Raw genomic sequence first — 21,494 nt, 5'->3', positions numbered from 1 at the left:
TATGGCAGTCAGAAGTGCATAAATGATTGGATGCTGGTGGGTGTGTGGGTGTGTGGGTGTCATGTTTATCAAGTCTGGTTGCAGCTGATAAGGGTGGAGTACATGCTTGCTTACCTCAGCTTTCCTGGAGTGTGTAAGTACTAAAAAAACAACATGGCCTGGTTTTGTGTTTTCAGACACTGCATTTCCAAGGTAATTAGACAAACCAGTCAATACAAGAGAGGCTCATTCCAGTGAGACAGCACCCCATAATCCACATAGAAGTAATGGTGAACAGAAAATATGCTGGTGTAGATTCTCAGTCATCCAGGACATGGTAAAGCCAAAAAAAAAAAGTTAAAAAAACAACTGGACTTATATTCTATAGTTGAAGACATTTTGCTTCTCATTTGAGGAACTTTCTCAATTCAAAAAATAGAGTGTGGAGTTTGAGCTTTTAAAGCTGAGATGTTCTGTAAACTGGATTCACATGCAGGTTACCCTCAGTCTCCTAACAATAGAGGCTCATTGGGGTCCTTGTTAGCCTGACTCATTGATAGGCCTCTCTGGTCACATGAATGCAGGTGTTGATTGGAGTGAAAATGATTGGGTATCAGGCCTAAAGCTGATAGGTTGTTAAAAGTTGAAATCTGAGACCTCCTTCTCTATTTAAAGTTGGTTTCTCTATTTTGACATAGATGGCTTCCTTCACCCCCCTCACAAAAACTTCTGCCTTTCCTGAAAATATCCAGTGAGCAACATTTGTCTGGACAAAAAAGGCTTGTCAGAGGAGAATTGGCAGAAAGACAACAGTAGCTCTAAATAACCATGTGTTACAAACAAAGGTATGTAGAATGCCATCTCTGAACACACGTATAATGTACTTTATCACAACATTCATCTATTGACCAATCCTACCTGCCCACTATGAAATAAAAACTTTACATTGCTTTACTTTGCGAAGCACGAGCAGGTAATAGCTTGAGACCCTAAATGTAGACAATAATCCAGAGGCATGTAGGAGTCGGTGGAACACTCTTTAATACAAACATCAAACAAAAGGCACTGTATGGACAGGACAAAGAAAAACAAAAACTTTGACAAGTGGAAACTAAAACAAAGCAGAGGGAAACAGAACATATTAACCAGTAATGAAGCAAGAAACTGACAATAAATAAAGTAAATCATGGACTACACTACAGTGGAATAACTACACGTGAGAACTGATGTGCCAATCGCAAAACAAAATTCAATGTGACAAAGGAGTAGGAGAGTAAAACTGACAAGGAACTGATACTACAAAATAAAACAGAAAGTAAAGATGCAACACAGAACAAAAGTAACTGATGACAACAAAACAATATTAACTTAACACCAAGAACTGTTGCAAATCCTTTATAAATATATTGTAATTATAAATAAAAATAAATCATTTGCTTGAGTTTTTAACCAAGAACCTTTTAATTTATTAACTTAACAAAAACATAAGCACTTATTTGGCAATCAATTTGTTTATATTAAGATCTTATTACATCCTTCATCAAAGTAGTGCTGAAAAGGCCTCTTTCATTTTATTTTATTTAACCTTTATTTATACAAAGACATGCGTCTCATTCTTAAAATAGGTCTGCATTAAGTAACAAACAAGATAAAAATATAGTTACAAACATCATCTATCCATTCATTCATTTTCTTTACCCTCAAACAAGACATAACCATTCACACTTTCACTCACACATAGTGACAACTTTGAGTTAATAATTAACCTAATGTGCATGTTTTTGGTCTGTAGAAGGAAACTGGAATACACGAGGAAAACCAATACATGCACAAGGAGAACATTTAAACTCCACACAGAAAGGCTGCAGACAAGATTTGAAACCTTCTTGATGTGAGGCGACAGCTCTAACCACTGCTCCATCTTACCACCGTAGTTACAAGCAAGTACAGTCAATACAGTACATACTGCCATAAAAAATGATCAAATTGAAGGGATTGTGTCCAAGTTTTGTCTCTCTTCTATTGTTCCGTTCTCATTCCGTTTAGCTGTCCAGCTTCCTCGTCTGTAGTAAATAAAGAATTTACTTTTAGTTTTAATCATTTAGCAGACACTTTTACCCAAAAAGACATACAAATGAGGTACAGAATTCAAGCTTCACTGAAGTAAACATTAAGGGTTAACTATGTTAACAGAGAACAGAGATTAGTTAAAGTAATAGGTGTTAGGCTTAGAGGAATGCTGTGGTCAAAAATACTTATAAATCTTTATGAATGAATGTAGAGTTAAAAAAATGCTACTCTACACTCAGCTGTAATGTAGCTCTGGGTAATCTTTCCACAGTTAAACTGTAGGCAACAGTAGTGACTTGGACTTTGATTTAAGCACATCAGTCAGTGTATAACAAAGAGACTTCTTTTTTGACAGATTGAACACTCAATGTAAAACTGTGTTCTGAACGATATTTAGGATGGTGAATTAGCTGTAGTGGCCATTTTGAATTTGGTTGACTCCAAAGGTTATTCAGTTGTAGATGTATATCCAGAGATTACTTTCTGAGAGTTTCATTAAAATCTATCTCGTGGTTCATGAGATATCTTGTGATATCTCACAAACAAACAGGATTGACGCAGACATTAATGTTTTAAAAAGTAATGTCAGACAATGTGTAGCACTTGGTGTATATGCTGGAAATGTTGCTTAGCTAATATCACATTAGATTTTGGCTCAACATCTATAAAATTGTAGCCATTTTTGTGTTTTATAAGGTCAGTTGGCTAGCAGTCATCTCAAATCTAGGTGAGACCAAAAGTTAATAAGTTGTAAAAGTACATCCAGTGATTACGTTTTGAAAGATTCATTAAACTTTGACTAGTGGTTCATGATTTCAGTTTTTGTAATGCACTTTATGAAGACATTACCAGTAAATGTATACACATGTGCATGACTCTCAAAACAAGAGTTAGTTTTGTACCTTGATTTTCTCCACAAACATATGCCCAGGAACACGACAGCAAGAACAATGGTGCCGACCACCACGCCAACTATGAGATACGTGTGGTTCAAGGAATTTCCTGAAGACAACAAACAGACAACAGCCTTTTTCTTAAGCAGTAGAACTACTGTATACTTACACTTTAAGCACAGCATCACAGTATGTATGCATATATATGTATGAGGGGTGATTAGTTTCTAAAGGTTTTATTAAAATTCATCCAGTGGTTTATGAAATGTTTTGTGAACAAAGTCAACTCCAATAGTTAATTGGTAACAGTTTTAAAACAGATATTAGTGATAGTAGAAATGAAAATGTTCAAGCGATCGAACAATTGTTCTAGAAAAAATATTTGATGTTGTAAAATGTTTTGAACACCTCACCACAGCAACATCTGGTGGCCAAATAAATTCAAGATTTAAGTTTCTCATATACACAGCAAAACACAGAGGTTACACTAAACAATAAAACTGTTTTCGATTTCCTTTCACATAACTAAATTAAACAAAGAAATAAACTTTATTCTAAGCATAGGAAATAAGTAAAACAAATAATGCAAATAAAATAAACAAGATAAAACACGTAATTGTTGAAGGACATTGAGACAAATGATCTCGGTTTAGTTATTATTTTATCAGCATGTACTTTTACAATATTGCACTCAATAAAAAGTGGAAAAATTTTGGGGTCTCGTAACCTTTTGTGTTTAATAGATTATTAGAATGGAAGAATATTTTATTTAAATCATTCTGTATTTCTGAACATTTAGGAATTTTTATCCAGAAAAAATGAATCTGTTCAGCAAAGCTAAGACAGAGATTCTTTCTACCTCCTTCCACATCAATATTGTTCGACAATCTTAAACTATGCTCAATATGAGACACTCGGGTAAATGAGGTGAGACTTTGCAAATACACTGCAGTTCAGAAGAGCTTTGAAATATTTTTTTTAATTTTGGGAGGTTCATCAAACGCCATTCAGGTGAGGAGATGAGAAGTAGCCATTTACACAATGCGTTTTGTTGATTTCATTTGTAAATAAGATCACCACATTTTTATTTCAGTTTCATTGAATTTCAATCTGCTGTTTCAACTGGAACATCGAGGACAAATCAGAACAGTTGGTGACGTAATGGAACATGGAGTGGAAAGGTCACGTGACATGCTCCGCTTAGACCAGACAGTGGAACAGTGTTTCAAAACAAATGTTTCACAAGGTTACAGTATGTACCGTAAGATTGTTTCAATCACTAGAGTATAAACTGAGAATGATTCTCAGCTACAACCGCACAAAATTTCAGCTCAATAACTGTTAAATTGACTGATTTATAGCCATCTTGAATTGGGTTCACTCCAAAAGTTAATCAGTTGTTGATGTTCAACCAATGATTAACTAATGACACAATAACTTTTAGATTAATATATGTAAAATCTACTGAGTTATAGCCATTTTTTTGTTTGCTAAAACTGTTTAGCTTTGGCAACAAACTCCAAAAAGTAATCAGTTGTAGATGTACATCTAATAAGTATGCTGTGACAGTTTCATTAATATCTTTCTAGTGGTTCATGAGATATTTTGTTAATACAACAAAACCATTATTGCCATTTTTTTACTTTTGGCAATAATGATGAATGATGCCCTCTTTTAAATTTGACTGCTGATCACCAGTTTATTCTTCATCTGATTGCATGCACCAGACCCTGATGACTGTACTGTGACAGTTTGGTACAAATACATGTTCCTACACCCTTAATACTTAAATTAATTTTATCCACAGCATATATAAATAAACATGAGCTGTCCTAAAATGTTTTTTTTTTCTTTTCACATTAAGAGTTAAAAAAGAATATGTTTACTTTGAAATCAAAACTTTGTAAATAAAATTAAACCTAACTTACCAGGATAAACAACAATGTTCCTTACATCTTCTCCATGACTGTTGGTAACAGTGCAGGAAATGGTCAGGTTCGTCTTGGGATCAATAGTGATTTTATGAATGATCTTGTTATTGCTGCTATTTAATTGTTCCTCCTGAAAGCATAACAAAAAATGCTCAAAAAAAACAAGACTGAAATTACTTAACAAGTTTTATATCTAGTAAGTGAGTATTTTTAGTGCCCCCTTATGTTGTCATCATTTGGGCAAAATTGCAGTAAAAAAACAAATAGGAAACAATCTAAGCCTGTGCAAGGGGATAAAACTTCGAAATGACGTACGGAATAGCATCTACTTTATTCAATAAAATAAAAAAGCATAGACAAAGTAATTCATAAAAAATCAAACTGATAACAATGCATATTTCAGTACAGTTTAAGCTTCTTACAATAAAACGTAAAGTTAACACCACATTCGCCTATAGAGCTCAATCAACATGGTGAACACCAATCAGTGATCTGTTTTTACTGACAAAACTAATTTTGAAACCATCGTGTCAAATTAGCTATAAAAGGGATCCAACAGAACCAACATGCTGAAAAGGAAAGACACTGACATTTGGCACTTCTACAGATGTTACCTGACATACAAGGCTGTGGGAAGTATGGGTGTGGAGGGTGCTGTAGCATCCCCTGATGGATGTTAAAGGATATGTATGTCCAAATACATAGTTAAAGAATTAATGACAAAAATCAAGATTTCATAACAACTACATATGTTTAAATTCTAAAACTGTTTTCATATTACTGAGATTTGTAAAATTTGATACATAAACCAGCAATGTTATTGTTTATCTGTGTGCAAAATTTCACAAATGCCTAAACCCACAAAGGCATGGGCAAATAAAAATGAGGTCACCATTACAATTTTATGGATATTACATCTTTTTTTCTGTCACTACTTGTATTTGGTATTCTGATATTCTTTGTATGTTTGAAGTCATACAGATTCACACAGGCTCACAGCACCCCCTAACCTAATACAGCAGAGCTGATTTGTGATGAAAGACAGTATTACAGCACACCAAAAACTAATGATTTACTCAGAATACATTCAAATTATGATGTTAAATATTAGAATGATAACATTAGAAAAGCTTCTCATTATATTAACTTCTGTAGTTCATCACCGATTATCTTCGTGAGTACACAACACATTAGCATGACTCATTCTCTCCACAAAGACAGAATGCCACTTGCACCATGGTTTTAAATTCTCAAGGAACTGTATTTGACCAACGTAAAAAAACATACAACAGCCACAAACTTCAAAGTATTTCACTGTATTTCAATTTAATGTGATAGACCAACACAAAGTAGTGCATAATTGTGAAGAGGAAGGAAAATGGTACATGGTTTTCAACATTTTTTGACATATGAAAAACTGAAAAATGTGGTGTATATTTGTATTCAGCCCCATTAAGTCAATACATTCTGAAACCAGGTTGTGTTGCACTTCCAGCTGCAAGTTCTTTAGAGTTTGCCTCTACCTGCTTGGAACATCTAGAGACTGAGATTTTTGCCCATTCTTCTTTGCAAAACAGCTCAAGCTCAGTCAGACTGGATGGAGAGGAACTGAACAGCAGTTTTCAGGTTTTGCCAGAGATTCTAAGTTAGGAGTTTGGACTTTGACTGGACCATTCTAACACATGAATGCACTTTGATCTGAACTATTCCATTGTAGATCTGACTGGATGTTTCAGGCTGTTCTCCTGCTGGAAGGTGAACCTCTGACCCAGTCTCAAGTCTTTTACTCAAACAGGTTTTTTTTCTAGGACTGTCCTGTATTTAGCTCCATTCATCTTTCTATCACATCTGACCAGCTTTCCTGTCCCTGCTGAAGAGAAGCCTCCTCACAGCATGATGCTGTCACCACCATGTTTCACACTGGGGAAGGTGTGTTTCACAGGGTTATGTGCACTGTTAGTTTGGTCTGATTTGAGCAGAGCAGCTTCTTCCACATGTTTGCTGTGTCTCCTACATGGTTTGTGAAAAACTGCAAGGAGGACTTCGCTTGGCTTTCTTTCAACAATGATTTTCTTCTTACCACTCTTCCATAAAGGCCAGTTTTATAGAATACAGGACCATTAGTTATCCTATGGACAGATTGTCCCACCTGAACTTTCTGCAGCTCCTTCAGAGTTACCATGGACTTCCTGACTGCTTCTTGATGGCCTGTCAATTTAGCTAGACTGCAACGATTGGTAGGTTGGTAGTTGTGCTGAACTCTTTCCATTTCCAGATGATGAATTAAAACGTGGCTCCATGACATGTTCAAAGATTGTGATGTTGTTTTCCAACCTATCCCTGCTTTAAACTTCTCAATAACTTTATCCCTGACCTGTTTGGTGTGTTCCTTGGTCTTCATAATGCTGTTTGATCATTAATGTTCTGTAACAAACCTCTAAGACCTTCAGAGAACAGCTCGATTTTTACTGACATTAAATCACACACAGATGGTCTTTGTTTACAAATTAGGAGCATTTCTAAAGGCAACTAGCTGCTCTCGGTTTGAGTTCAGGGTAACAAAGTTAAGGGGACTGAATATAAATGCACACCACACTTTTCAGATTTTTATTTGTAAAAACCTTTGAAAACCATGTATCATTTTCCTTCCACCTCCCAATTATGCACTACTTTGTGTTGCTCTTTCATATAAAATCCCAGGAAAACGTGGAAACATTCAAGGAGTATTTAACTGTAACAGAAAACGTAACATAATTTTAAAACTAATTATTCAACACACCCAGTGCACAGTGCTTTTTCTCTTTTTAGGCATGCTGTCAGCAGGGTAACTTGACTTTGTCCTCCTGTACAGTCACATAAACATTTGGTCACTCACATGTATGCCTTCGATGCTCCACTTGAACCTGGGTTCAGGGACTGCTTCAGCTTCACAGGTCAGGACTTGGTGTTTATCTGTACTGTGTTTGCTCAGGTTAGTTATCACAGGTTTTCCTAACAGAAACACATCGTGATCTTATTAAAAGACTGTTACAGTGCCTATAAAAAGTAGTCACCCCATTTAATGCTATATGCTTTTATTGCTGTCATGAATCAATCATTGTCAATATAAATTGGCCTTTTTGACAAAAAGATTTTTCTAAAAATCTTTAATGTCAAAATCACACTAAATTTCCTTAGAGTAATACCAATCAAATAAAAATATGTAATGTAAAAAAAGTGATTGCATAAGTAATAACCCCCTCTAAAGTGGCTCTCCTAATTCAACTCAGAGAAAAAGATTATTGAAAAGTACAAGTACATCCAGGGGATAAATCCAAAAGGATTTTTAGACTAAACATCCCCAGGAGTTCTGTTAGATCACAATTCCCTGTGACCACTCTGAAGGAATAGTGACAGGTGTCGTGGTGGGTTCTCGAAAACAGGTGAAATTCATCATTCAATATTTTTCCTGTCTACCTCACAAGCATTAATTGTAAAATGTTGTGCAGTTTAGTTTTAAAACACTCACTCACCTTCTACTACCAGCTCAAAGCCCTGTTTTTCCGTGAGTCTGGCCATCGAAACTTTGCATATGTAAACTCCTGCATCAGCATAGATCAGGTTGGTAAAGTCTGGCTCCTTTACTGTTTTTCCATTCTGAAAATGAGAATAACAGTGTTATAGTCATGTATATACAGTAAGTATATTGTGTGTCTCTGGTCAACTGTCTGACACAAGTTAATTACCTTTGTCCATGTCACTGAAAAATTACCCGATGTGCTTATCTCTGTCTTCACAGATAAGTGGTCTCCTACTTTCTTCACAGTCTTTCCAGTAAGATTGACAGTTAGGTCAATATCTGAGAAAATACAAGATTTATCTAATGAGTCCAACTGACTGCCAAACAATTGATAGGATTCAAAGATTTAAAACTTTGATGTAAGTGGAATTTTCATTCAAATTAAAAAACATATTTACATTAACCTAGGGATCGGTTACTAGAGGGAAACAAGATATCGCTGATTGGACGACAGCATCGTTTGGCTTATTCTATCTGTAGCACATTTTTGAAATGTTACTGGTGACCCAAACGATGCTGTAGCTGCCTCTATCCAATAATATTTTGATTCAGGACATACATACAAGGTGACACTGAACATACTCAGGACTAATTACAAAATGTCAGATTCAAAAGCCAAACGCACCACTGTCCAATCAGCAATGTCTCATGTTTCCCACTGGTACCTACTTCTTCCAGTAGTTTATTGTAATTGTGGTTTTTTAAGATGTCATTGTGGTTTTAATTTGTTTGGTTTTAATTCCATAATTTCTCATCATTAATTTAAAATTTTGGATGAAAGGTGTGGGTGACATGGGTCTCTTCAAGAAATGCTAGGCCTTTAATTCATGGTGTTTTTCATGTTGAGAAACTAAAATGTGTCTGAATCTTTAAAAGATTCATCTGACTTTACACCATTCAATCATCTGATCTAACATTTTCATTTTGTAGTATATTGACACTTATAGATTACTCACAGTTAACAATGATGTCTTTGGAGTCCATAATATTCTCGTCATCGGCAAGGAAACACTTGTATTCACCAGTAGCATCTCTTCTGATAAAAGTCAAAGTGTAGCTATCTGAATTTTCCACAAATTGTCTTTTGCCCTTGTAGAGAGAGGGAGAGAGAAAAAAATGTGTTAGAGAAGAATACCACTCTGGGCAGGTCTCCAATCCATCACAGGGTAACACAAGCAATCATTCAAACACACACTTACAAATAGGAGCTATTTGGGGTCACCAGTTAACCTAACTTGCATGTCTTTGGATTGTGGAAGGAAACCAAGGTAGCCAGAGAAAACCCACACATGCACATCTACAAACTCCCAAATAGAAAGCGCCAAACTACGTGTTTGTAGGATACAGACACAGATAATTTATAACCTGTGTGCACCTTTCTCCTCTACTTTGACCTCTAGTCTCACAGTGAGCATACCGCTTCCTGAAGGGGACCTGAGTTAGAAACTGTCAGAAAATTCTAGTGAGTTTCTTAAGAATGAACTTCTTTTTCTGAAAGATGTGATCAACTGCTGCAGTTAGAGGCCAAAGCAACGACTGATTGCTGTAAATATCATTCCAGAAGTGTCCTCACTGAAGATAAACACTGGGTTCTAACTCACATTCAGGAAGAAGAAGAATGAGCTGGGTGGAGGACTTCCATCGCCATGACACCTCAGTGTCACATTGTCTCCTTCTACAATGGGTTCCTCAGACATGATTTGGAGGCTTGCCTTTTCCGATGGATCTAAGAAATTCAGTGAACAACAAAATAAAAAGGGGGAAACAAAGAAATAAACTGTGAGTAATTACAGAAAACAAATTGAAAACTCATTCATTGTAACATTAGATTAATTAAAGAGTTATATTGTGTGTGTGTGTATAATCAAATAGTCTCTATTCAATAAACTAAAAAAAACTTTGAGCTTATTTGTGAATGACTAAACTAATCTCAACTCAACTAAATGCAACAAGATAATAAATCTATAATGTTTGTGCATGCATTTATTTTTATCAAAACAGTTTACATCTAGTTATTGCTTAAGTTAACTTTTGAGTGGCATCCACTCCAGTGCAGTCAGTAGTAAAAAAAACTCCATGTATTTTAATAATATATAACTTACAGGTTTAAATGACGTGTGTATTATGTTAGTGGAGACGTAAAAACCATTCAGACAAGGACCTTAAACTACCTATGAACAATCCACAATATATGTGTAGACAACAAAGAATATAGCACAGCTGTATTCTACTCACAGTGAATGGGAAACGGTTTAAGGACAATCTCTTTAGTGGTAAGATTGTGAGTGGCTGTGCAGGTGAAAACTGCATCAACATCTTCCTTGGCAGCTGCATATTGAAGGGTGGAGGAGGTGGTGGAAAGGCCACTGGCTGGATTCAGTTTCAAACTAGGGGTGATCACTACAGCTACATGGAAGCAAACAAACAAACACACAGAGTTAGATGGATAGATAGTGTGGCAGGTTTGACAGTTCATAGGTCAAACACGATTGTAATAGTGTTATACTGTTGAAATCAGACCGAAAGAGACATTTTTAGGGCTACATACTAAACTCAAATTACTCCAAATAGGTGTCAGGTTAGGGAAACATGAGGCGTTGGTAAGTAGCAGGGTGCACAGTGGACATATTAGTTAGCACTAAATGGTAAACTGAAAACACGGAACTGACTAAAGTGAAGAATCTATGCAAGATGCGACATGTTTGTTTTGTGATTGGAGCTACTGTATAACATGAGAATCCAAAATCTCCTGTATGTTTGTAATCCCTGTGAGATCAGGTGACTTAGGGATACAGATGTTTCATATCCTTTCCACACTTATAAATCTATGACCCACTGTGTTTTATGCTTGGAGGCACTGTCACCTTTGGAGAGGTCACTCCTGGGAGGATAGATCATTTATATCATGAAGCAATAGTTTAATACCATAATACTGATTTGCAGTGACCCACGCAAGCTTCATGCTCAGTGCAACAAGTACAGGTGGCCCTGTAGCAACATTATGCTAGTAGGAAGAATGTAAAAAGCTATAAATAGTCAGGATAGAGAGGTCTTCAATTGCTTTACGAACAAAAGTGGCAACAGAACAATAATATGTAAAAGTTGTGAAGCAAGCATGGTGGGAAATAATCCAAGTCGTATAAAGGAAAAGCTAGCATAAGATTACAGCTTTAGAGAAGTTCACTATCAACATGCAACAGCTTACCTTTTCCGTCAGACACCAAGAGGTTTCCACTCTTTTTCCATGACATCTCAACAGGAGGGTTTGAATCGGATGCAACACATGTTCCCACCTAAACAAAAAAATACAACAAAAACAAAAGCAAAGCTACTAATAAGATGAAGATGCATTAGTAACTACACAGCATTAAAAGATTCAAACAAACTACATTTGTGCAAACAACTGATCGTTTTCCATTGCCATGAACAATACTAGAGTAATTACATTTGATGCCAAGCGGCCCCTCTAAGAAAGGACTACAGAACCCAACCCTGGATACTTTAAATTTCAGGGCCCATTTCATAAATGAAGAAAGGCCTCAATAAAAATAAATAAATAAATCTTCCAGCATATTTCAGGGTATTTTACAAACAGCATTAAATTTTTGAAGGTGTGATGGTTGTATACTTCTTCTTTTTACAGTTCAAAAAAATAATCTAAAATGAATCTTACTATTGTTAGTTTGTCCTTCTGTAAGACATCAGACTTGTCAAAAATCTCAACTGATGAAGGCACTTCTGTAAACATAAAAAGAGAAAGTCACATTTTGAATCATAGTAAGAACATTTCATAGACTTTATTAAAGAGTTTCTTGAAATGCTTAGCTGTAAACTAACATACAAGCCTCTAGACTTTTTCACTTTCCCCCAGTAACTTTAATTCTATACTGCTGAGGTAGTTGCAGGTTTTTTGTCTACTTGCCCTCAGGAGTATCATAGCTCAACAGCAGGTGCCTTCCATTAATTTTGTATAGGCTTCCTAAGGGCTTATTGTACTTACACAACTTTTTACAAATTGGCATTTTGTAATATACTGAATGTGACTGCATTGGTTCTGTTTTGAAATTGGAATAATGATGTACTTAATTACTTATTTATTATCTATTTTTATTGTAATGTGCCCTGAGAAAACATTTGTTTTGAATTGGTGTTATACAAAAAACAGTAAATGTCTGAAAATTCTAATTGAAATCGTAAAAATAAAAGCTGTTTCAAGCTTACTGATAACGATAACAGAGCTGGAGTACTCCTTGCTGTCCAAGGTTGAGGTCAATTTGCAGGTGAAGATTTTCTGGTCTTTAAGTGAGGCCTGGGAGATGAGCAGACTGAACGTCTCACTTATGCTGATTCGTTGAGCATAGTCATCTGTGGCCTGAATTGTGGCTTCGTCATTATCACTCTGTTTAATTACCAAACTGCCAATTGTGTCATCATCTCTCTTCTGAAGAAACAGAAAAAAAATAAAATAAAAATGATTAGATTGTAAATCTCTATGTCACCAGTCTACATTCCTGAACCAAAATGGTGAAATACTCAAGAAGACATGGACAGAAATGTTGTATTCCAAGACACAACATTATTATCCACTTCCTCATTATCCTCTGCCTTTATAATCTGTTCTTTAGCTTCCATTACTCGCTGGTTCATTGTATTTAGTTCTCTCTGGTTCTTATTATGTATGTCGCTCATGTCACAGTCTGGTCCTGCTCCTTGTGTTCACATGTAAGTTTTTGTTTTGTTTGCTGCCTCGTCAGCTTTTTGTTCTCCTTTTTGTAAATAAATTAGTTTTGTCTGAATTCTGGGTTCGCTTCACTCAACTGTTACAACAAAAGTAAGAGGTAAAAATGAGAAACAACCAGAGGAGCATTTTGTAACTAATTAGTTTAACTGTAAACAGATCAGTAAGAGGACTGGGGATAAAAAGATTATTTTAGAGAGGCTGAATCTCTCTGAAGTAAAGATTGGCAGAGGCTCACCAGTCAGAAAAAACTGTGTAAAACTAGTGGAACAATTTCAAAATAATATTCCTCAACAGAAAATTGGAAAGACTTTAAACATCCCATCATCCACAGTTCATAATATCATCAAACGATTTCAAGAATCTGGAGAAATCTCTGAGGTCAAAGGTTAAAAGGCTGAAAATCAATATTGGCTCCCTGTGATGTTGGGGCCCTTTAGGGGTCACTGCATTAAAACCAGGTCTGATTCTGTTCTGGACATCACTGCATGGACTCAGGAACACTTCCACAAATCACTGTCTGTAAACACAGTTCACTGAGCCATCTACAGATGTTACTTAAAGCTCTATCAGACAAAGAAGAAGCCATCTGAACACCATTCAGAAACCCTGCTGTCTTCTCGGAGCCAAAACTGATCTGAAATGGACTGAGGCCAAGAGGAACAGTATATACAGGTTTTATAACAACATGTACATCTATCTAGACATCTTTTTCAGGGAAGGCCTTGCATATTTCAGCAAGACGATGTTAAACCACAAACTACATCCATTACAACAAAATGGCTTCAGTAGTAGAAGAGTCCAGGTGCTGAACTGACCTCCCTGCATTTGACTTATCATAAAATAAAAAATCCAGAAAAGAAAATTAAGGGTTGTTAAACAGCTTGAATCCTCCATCAGACAAGAATGAGACAACATTCCCTCTAAAACCTCCAGCAGCTGCTCTCCTCAGGTCCTGAATGGTTTCAGACGGATGTTAGAAGAAGAGGGGAGGTTTCATAGAGGAAAACATGGACCTGAGACAACTTTTTTAGATGTGTTGCTGCCATAAAATTCAAAATTACCTGTTTTTTTTAATAAATTGTACAATTTCTTAGTTTAAACATTTGATATGTTTACTATATTCCATAGTGAATAAAATATGGGTTTATTAGATTTGAAAAACATTAAATCCTGTTTTTATTTACATTTTACACAATGTCCCAACTTTTCCAGATTTGGGGTTGTAAATATCCATCCATCCATCCATCCATCCATCCATCCATCCATCCATCCATCTTCTTTTGCTTATCCGGGGTCGGGTCAGGTCACGGGGGTAGCAGCCTAAGCAGGGAAACCCAGACTTCCCTCCCCTCAGCCACTTGGGCCAGCTCCTCCGGGGGAATCCCAAGGCGTTCCCAGAGACGTAGTCCCTCCAGCATGTCCTGGGTCTTCTTCTGGGCCTCTTCCTGGTGGGACATGCTTGGAACACCTCACCAAGGAGGCATCCTAACCAGATGCCCGAGCCACCTCAACTGGCTCCTCTCGATGTGGAAAAGCAGCGGCTCTACTCTGAGTCCATCCCAGATGACCGAGCTTCTCACCCTATCTCTAAGGGAGAGCCCAGACACCCTGCGGAGAAAACTCATTTCAGCCACTTGTATCCACGATTTCGTTCTTTCGGCCACCTAAGGCCACCAAAACGGATCCCCTCAACACCTTGGCTGCGCCTAGAAATTCTGTCCATAAACGTTATGAACAGAATCGGTGACAAAGGGCAACCTTGGCGAAGTCCAACTCTCACCGGAAACGAGTCCGACTTACTGCCGGCAATGCAGACCAAGCTCTGACACCGGTCATATAGGGACCTAACAGCCTGTATCAAAGGGGCCGGAACCCCATACTCACGGAGCACCCCCCCCACAAGATTTCCCAAGGGACACGGTCAAACGCCCTCTCCAAGTCCACAAAACACATGTAGACTGGTTGGACGAACTCCCATGCACCCTCTAGGACCCTGCTGAGGATGTAGAGCTGGTCCAGTGTTCCACGAACAGGACGAAAACCACACTGCTCTTCCTGAATCTGAGGTTCGACTATCCGATGGACCCTCCTCCCCAGAACCCCCGAATAGACCTTACCAGGGAGGCTTAAGAGTGTGATCCCTCTGTAGTTGGAACACATTCTCCGGTCCCCCTTTTTAAATAAGGGGACCAACACCCCGGTCTGCCAATCCAGGGGAACTGCCCCAGATATCCACGCAATATTGCAGAGTCGCGTTAGCCAACACAACCCCACAACATCCAGAGCCTTAAGGAACTCTGGGCGAATCTCATCCACCCCTGGATCCTTGCCACCGTGGAGCTTTTTAACCACGTTCCGCCCCCTTAATGGAAGACGTGCTAGTGGGATTGAGGAGGTCTTCAAAGTATTCGGCCCACCGAGCCACGACGTCCCGAGTCGAGGTCAGAAGCACACCATCCCCACTATAAACAGTGTTGATGCTGTACTGCTTTCCCCTCCTGAGACGTCGTATGGTGGACCAGAATCACCTCGAAGCCGTGCGGAAGTCTTTCTCCATGGTCTCTCCGACCTCCTACCATGCCCGAGTTTTTGCCTCAGCGACCACCTCATGCCACTTGGACTGATCGGACCTGTCAGCTGGACTCCTTCTTCAGCATCCCTCACCATCCGGTGTCCACCAGCGCGTTCGAGGGTTGCCGCCACGACAGGCACCAACTACCTTGCGACCACAGCTTCGATAAGCCGCCTCAACAATGGAGGCACAGAACATGGCCCACTCGGACTCAATGTCCCCCACCTCCCCTGGAACAAGTTCAAAGTTCTCCGGGAGGTGGGAGTTAAAGCTCCGCCTAACGGAAGACTCCGCCAGAAGCTCCCAACAGACCCTCACAATACGTTTGGGCCTGCCAGGTCTGACCGGCATCCTCCCCCACCATCGAAGCCAACTCACCACCAGGTAGCGGTCAGTTGACAACTCCGGGTTGTAGATAGTTAAACCTTATTTTTAAATAAATAGTACAGTGGTGTGAAAAATTGTTTGCCCCCTTCCTGATTTCCTGATTTTTTGCATGTTTGTCACACTTAAATGTTTCGGAACATCAAACCAATTTAAATATTAGTCAAAGACAACACAGGTAAACACAAAATGCAATTTTTAAATGAAGGTGTTTATTATTAAGGGAAGAAAAAAAACGTACATGGCCCTGTGTGAAAAAGTGATTCCCCCCCTGTTAAAACATAACTTAATTGTGGTTTCTCACACCTGTCTCTAGCCACACCCAGGCCTGATTATTGCCACACCTGTCCTCAATCAAGACATCACTTAAATAGGACCTGCCTAGCAAAGTGTAGTCCACCAAAAGATCCTTAAAAGCTACACATCATGCTGAGATCCAAAGATCAGGAACAAATGAGAAGGTAGGAATTGAAAAAAAATGTAATAATTTTCCCAAAGCCCCTAGACATGAAAGAGTTTGGGCCTGATTCATCAAAGAATGGCAAAGTTTTGGCCCACACTATAATAGAGCAAATTGGAGACTCTGTATATGTCTTAGTCTTTACAAAGGGTGATGTTCTACTAGGGGATAAAAAGCATCCTTCTGCACTGGTGCAGTTTTTCCACATGTAATGAAAAAAACATCACACTTCAATAAACTACTTCTCTGGCAAAAATGACCTTATTCTCAACGACTGATGGGATTTACCACATGCAGCTGAAATGCAACACTTAATGTCTTCTTAAAGTTAACTGTGGCCCCGGACAAAAACAAAGGAAGAGAAACAACCTGCTGCACTGCTGTCTTCACAAAAAGAAGGCAGCCATGTCAAAAAAGGTACAATTTGTCTCTTCCAAAGATAAGTGTCAGACATTTTACATGATCTCTGTAATCTACTGTACAGATAATCTGCTAAAATAAATCCCATTATTGCTGTATTACATTCAGAACTGAAGACCCTAAAGTCAATTGTGAATATGTAATTTTCACAGAGAGTACTTCACATCCAAAGGTCAATTAACACAAATAATTCTGAAAATAACTGTACTCATTATGCCATGGGATGAGAGCACAGTGAGGACAGTCTGCTTTGGTTGCCAAAGGTAAATATTCATTGAAATAATTACTTTGAGTTCTGTTTGATAAGTTATGGATGTGAAGCTCAATATGTTGAAATGTTCTATAATCAAAAGATTTTGTATTCTCAATGTAAAACCCCAACAATCAAATTTTATGTTTGTCATGCTTGGAGTCGTAGGTTAGAGGTGGGTCTATGAGCTCATAGTTTCCAAAAGGTTGTGTTATGGCTGTCTACACAAAAACGCAAAGGAGACGTTTCAAGATTTTGTTCACTCTGGAACCCAGTTTCAAAAAATACTGTTTTATGTAGATGCCAGGCTGAAAAAAATTAAAACTTTTACATAATCACAAAAACTGTTCCTGTGTGGATGGGGCCTGACTGCAGCAAACAGTGCTGGTCTTTGAGAATCAGATGTTCCACCAGCAGTTCTTTAAATAAACATGAGCAGGTTTTCAACTACATGTTGCACAATATTTCATTTAAATGTGGGCAAAATGCAGTGAGACACTGTTTGGTTGGTAATGCAGTTTGAGGTAGTCTCCCTTTGTGACGAAATAGAGATAATAATTATGAGAATTAGACATAAACTGCGTGAACTTTTGATGAATCAGGGTCTAACAGTTTCCAATATCGGTTTGATGTAACCTCCCTCTGAAACGGAGAACATCTTATGTCTGGTGTTACAGAGTCTTAATTCAAAAGAACGGCTGGCAAAAATAATAAACATATGTTGTAAGTGTGGTCATTAAATACCTTGTGTAACATTTACCAAGGCAGTCTAGGGAATGTGAAGGGGAGAAAAGTAACAATATTGACTAGGAGGATATAATGAATAATTTATTTACAAAAAAAAGAAAAGAAAATTTCTGCAGAAACCTGGGGGGAGAAAACAAGGGGGAAGTGGGGAGGCAGGATGGATATATGGATATATATATATATATATATAGGTAGCTATAACCCAAATGTCTAGTTGGAACTAAACATCCAATAACAGACACCCAGGGTGAGAGGCCCTGAACTTGTCACCCCTCAAATCAGGTCCTCTTTCAGCTCACAAACAAAAAAAACAAAAAAAAAAGAAATGACAACCAAGAACTAGTTCCCGAGAACTCCAGGGCTACACCCATCACTAAAATGTCCAAAGGATCAATTATACCCAGCACACCAGCCAGTACAACAACCACAAGCTGCAACACCAATGCTGCCCAAATGTCCCAAAGAAGAAAGCCCAGAAATCTTCTTCTTGTTCTTCTTGGTTTTTCCTTGCGGTTGGCAACAAACTTTTATTAGCATTACCGCCACTTACTAATATGGAGTGTGGTTCGTGATGGTCTATATATCTATATCTATATATCTATATATATGCATATATTCTTTAAAAAAATATTTATTAATTAAAAATAATAATAATAAAATAAATAATTAATAATTATTACCTATATTCCTATACATATAAATATACACATACACACTCAAATATATATACTTATACATAACTTTGTATTCTACCCATCTATATCATCCACACATTCACAAACACACCTAGTATAATCAAATTCTATGAAATAATTTAGTTTTCTTTAAAAACCGAATAACTATCTGAATATGTTTACTCCCCAAATTCTTCCTCAAAATATCTGGTAAATGACATTTTCCTTAATTATTTTAAACTCTCTCCTCATATATCTTCTTTCTTTTCTATATTTATGACATTCTAATATAACATGCTCTACGGTTTCATATTTTCCACAATAATCACATTTGCCAGTATTATGCTTTTGTATTTTATAAAGTGTATAATTAAGTCCTGTATGTCCAAATCTTAATCTTGTTATCACTCTTTCCTCCTTTCTATTTCTTTTTCCACCTCTTTTTTCCCCTACTGTCTTCTGAATTTTATAAAACCATCTTCCTGTTCTTCCTCCATCCCACCTTTTTGCCATTCTTCCATCAGTTTTTGTTTAACTATACACTTTCCCTCAGATTTACTTGTTTTAACTGTAAGACTAATAGTATTTTAAATTTCCCTCTTTGCCATTTTATCTGCCTTCTCGTTTCCATCTACCCCAATATGTGCTGGAACCCACACAAATATAACTATCAAACCCATATTTTGTATTCTGAATAATGTATGAGATATTTCTAATAAAATGTCCATCCTACTATCTGAGTGATTGTATTTTAAACTTCATAATGCAGAGCTTGAATCTGAACATATTATTGTTTTTAATGGCTTTATGTCTTCTACCCATTGTTAAGCTAATAATATTGCCAATATTTCCCGTGTACACTGATAACCCATCTGTAATTCGTTTTTTCTATTTTTATATTGAATTCTGGTACTACAAAGGCTATTCCTATTTTCCCATTTATTTTTAATGCATCTGTGTAAATTTAAATATATTGATAAGAACTGTTTAAATGTAACTGTACTGAATAATTATCTATGGTGTAAGATTTATCTTGTTTCTTTTTCATTATTGACATATCTACTATTGCTTCTGGTAAAATCCAAGGTGGTATAGTTGATATCGGTATTGTTAGAAATGAGTTCCACACCTGGTTTTGTACTCTGCTCATTAAGAGACAGAGTGAAACCAGCTGTGTCTGGTTGAGCTGCAAAATCCCAGCACCACTGTATGTAACACTTGGGATAGTATGGATTTACTAAAGTCTAAATGATTCATAGAAAATACTGATAATAGCTACTTACGTATGTCCACTTGACAAACATCAGATCTTCTGGTGGTGGATTTCCACCATTGCATGGTATTTCAATAGTCTCTCCAAACAATGCAGTAACACTTCGTGTTTCCAACACTGCAATCAAAAAGGCAGCAGATCTTTAGTTTAAAGACAAACAAACCACTTATGGATTGCTGAAGCCCTTTTAGCAAATGTAGGTAGGTAGGTACATTTATTTATATAGCACTTTTCAGCACGAGGCAACTCAAAGTGCTTTACAACACATGAACAAAATTACAGACAGAGTTACAGAGACTTGTATGACTTTCCAGTAATTATATTATATAATTATAGGACAGTTTCTGTATAAGTGACTGAGTTGTAGCCACTTTTGGGGGGGTTGGCCGTGGCAGCCATCTTGAATCAGCTTGGCTCCAAAAGTTGTCAGTTGTAGAGGTACAGCTAAGTATTCAGGTTTCATTGAAACTTGTCTTGTGCTTCAAGAAATAGTTTGTTAACAGGCACACTCAAGGGCAAAAAGCATTATCACCTGCCTTTGGTCCACAGGCCATAATAACAACCAAAAAATCTAATGATAAAATAGCTGAAATAGGACGTTTGACCTTCAAGGTTTCCATAGTTTCTCTGTGCATGAGCACAGAGTGGGAACACGTGCTTTTCTCACGGGGGATGGGGGTGTGGGACTCTGGGCTTTTAGGGGAAACCCAGCACCTGGACAGGAGAGCCCGGGGGAGAACCCGGGGAGAACCCGGCTCTACGTCACATCACGTGTTGACTGAATCATCAGTAATAACAGCATCACGTTTCCCTACAGTTCAGAAAAGCTTTTAGATTTCAATTTTAAAAATAAAAAGTCTCTTTTTGTATTTGAATCAAAAACCTTCGAACTGATCCGGGTTTCTCCGGTTTGACCCGAATCTGAGCTTGAAAATGAAAGTGAATTAGGCCTAAATGAAAGTAAATCGGACGAAGATCGCCCAAAAACAGACATACACCAGTAAACTACAGCGATCCACGTCGGCAGGTTTGACCTTTTTAACAAATCTTACCTCTGAAGAGCGTCTGAGCGACGAGGACCGCACAGAGGAACTGAGTCCGACCCATTCTGGAGGACAGAAGTTCGGCCGGTCCGAAGAGGTGCGCTGATGATCCGGGAATGACGACTTTTAGTCGGGTTTAGGCTGCTCGGACACTTTCAGCAGATATATGTGTCTGTTTTGATAAAGGGAAGTAAGAAAAATCCCAGAATATTCAGTCTGCTCTCCACCTCCAATGACGTCATCCCAAAACAGGAAGATATCTGTGTGTGTGTGTGTGTGTAGGTGTGTGTGTGTGTGTGTGTGTGTGTGTGTGCGTGCGTGTCTGTTACCTTTTATGGTCCTTTTTGGAATCACCTATCAGGACCAGTGGATCCTATGGGGACCAAAGCCCGGTCCTCGTGCAGTAAAACCCCATCTCTGGGTCAGAGGTGAGGTTTAGGGCTAAAGTGGGAACTGAGTTTAGCTTAGAGTTAAGCTTGTACTGGTCATGGCTAGAGT

General features: G+C 37.7%; 1 protein-coding gene across 1 annotated transcript; it reads right to left on the bottom strand.

Annotated features, from left to right (window-relative positions):
* Window positions 1–997: 997 nt before the first annotated feature.
* On the bottom strand, window positions 998–21,494 carry LOC108251637 (CD166 antigen homolog). Its single transcript, XM_017441992.3, has 15 exons — window positions 21,326–21,494; window positions 21,006–21,168; window positions 19,964–20,070; window positions 12,654–12,873; window positions 12,106–12,170; window positions 11,638–11,725; window positions 10,668–10,838; window positions 10,034–10,158; window positions 9,389–9,521; window positions 8,599–8,711; window positions 8,386–8,509; window positions 7,749–7,864; window positions 4,871–5,003; window positions 2,952–3,051; window positions 998–2,042 (listed from the first exon to the last, which is right to left on the bottom strand). The coding sequence occupies exons 2-15, from the start codon at window positions 21,058–21,060 to the stop codon at window positions 1,961–1,963; spliced, it is 1,632 nt and encodes a 543-aa protein (XP_017297481.1). The 5' UTR covers window positions 21,061–21,168; window positions 21,326–21,494; the 3' UTR covers window positions 998–1,960.

Source organism: Kryptolebias marmoratus, linkage group LG13, assembly GCF_001649575.2.
Source record: "Kryptolebias marmoratus isolate JLee-2015 linkage group LG13, ASM164957v2, whole genome shotgun sequence".
In the NCBI taxonomy this organism is placed as follows: Eukaryota; Metazoa; Chordata; class Actinopteri; order Cyprinodontiformes; family Rivulidae; genus Kryptolebias; species Kryptolebias marmoratus.
This window is presented reverse-complemented; position numbering and strand designations above follow the sequence as displayed.

What these genes read in the sequence shown, in the direction of transcription:
- LOC108251637 (XM_017441992.3), bottom strand. Translation starts at nt 21,060, where the DNA reads ATGGGTCGGACTCAGTTCCTCTGTGCGGTCCTCGTCGCTCAGACGCTC. An exon ending in CGCTCAGACGCTCTTCAGAG is followed by an intron (nt 20,071 to 21,005) that starts GTAAGATTTGTT and finishes TTTTGATTGCAG; the next exon opens with TGTTGGAAACACGAAGTGTT. An exon ending in TGTTTGTGGAGAAAATCAAG is followed by an intron (nt 2,043 to 2,951) that starts GTACAAAACTAA and finishes TATTTACTACAG; the next exon opens with ACGAGGAAGCTGGACAGCTA.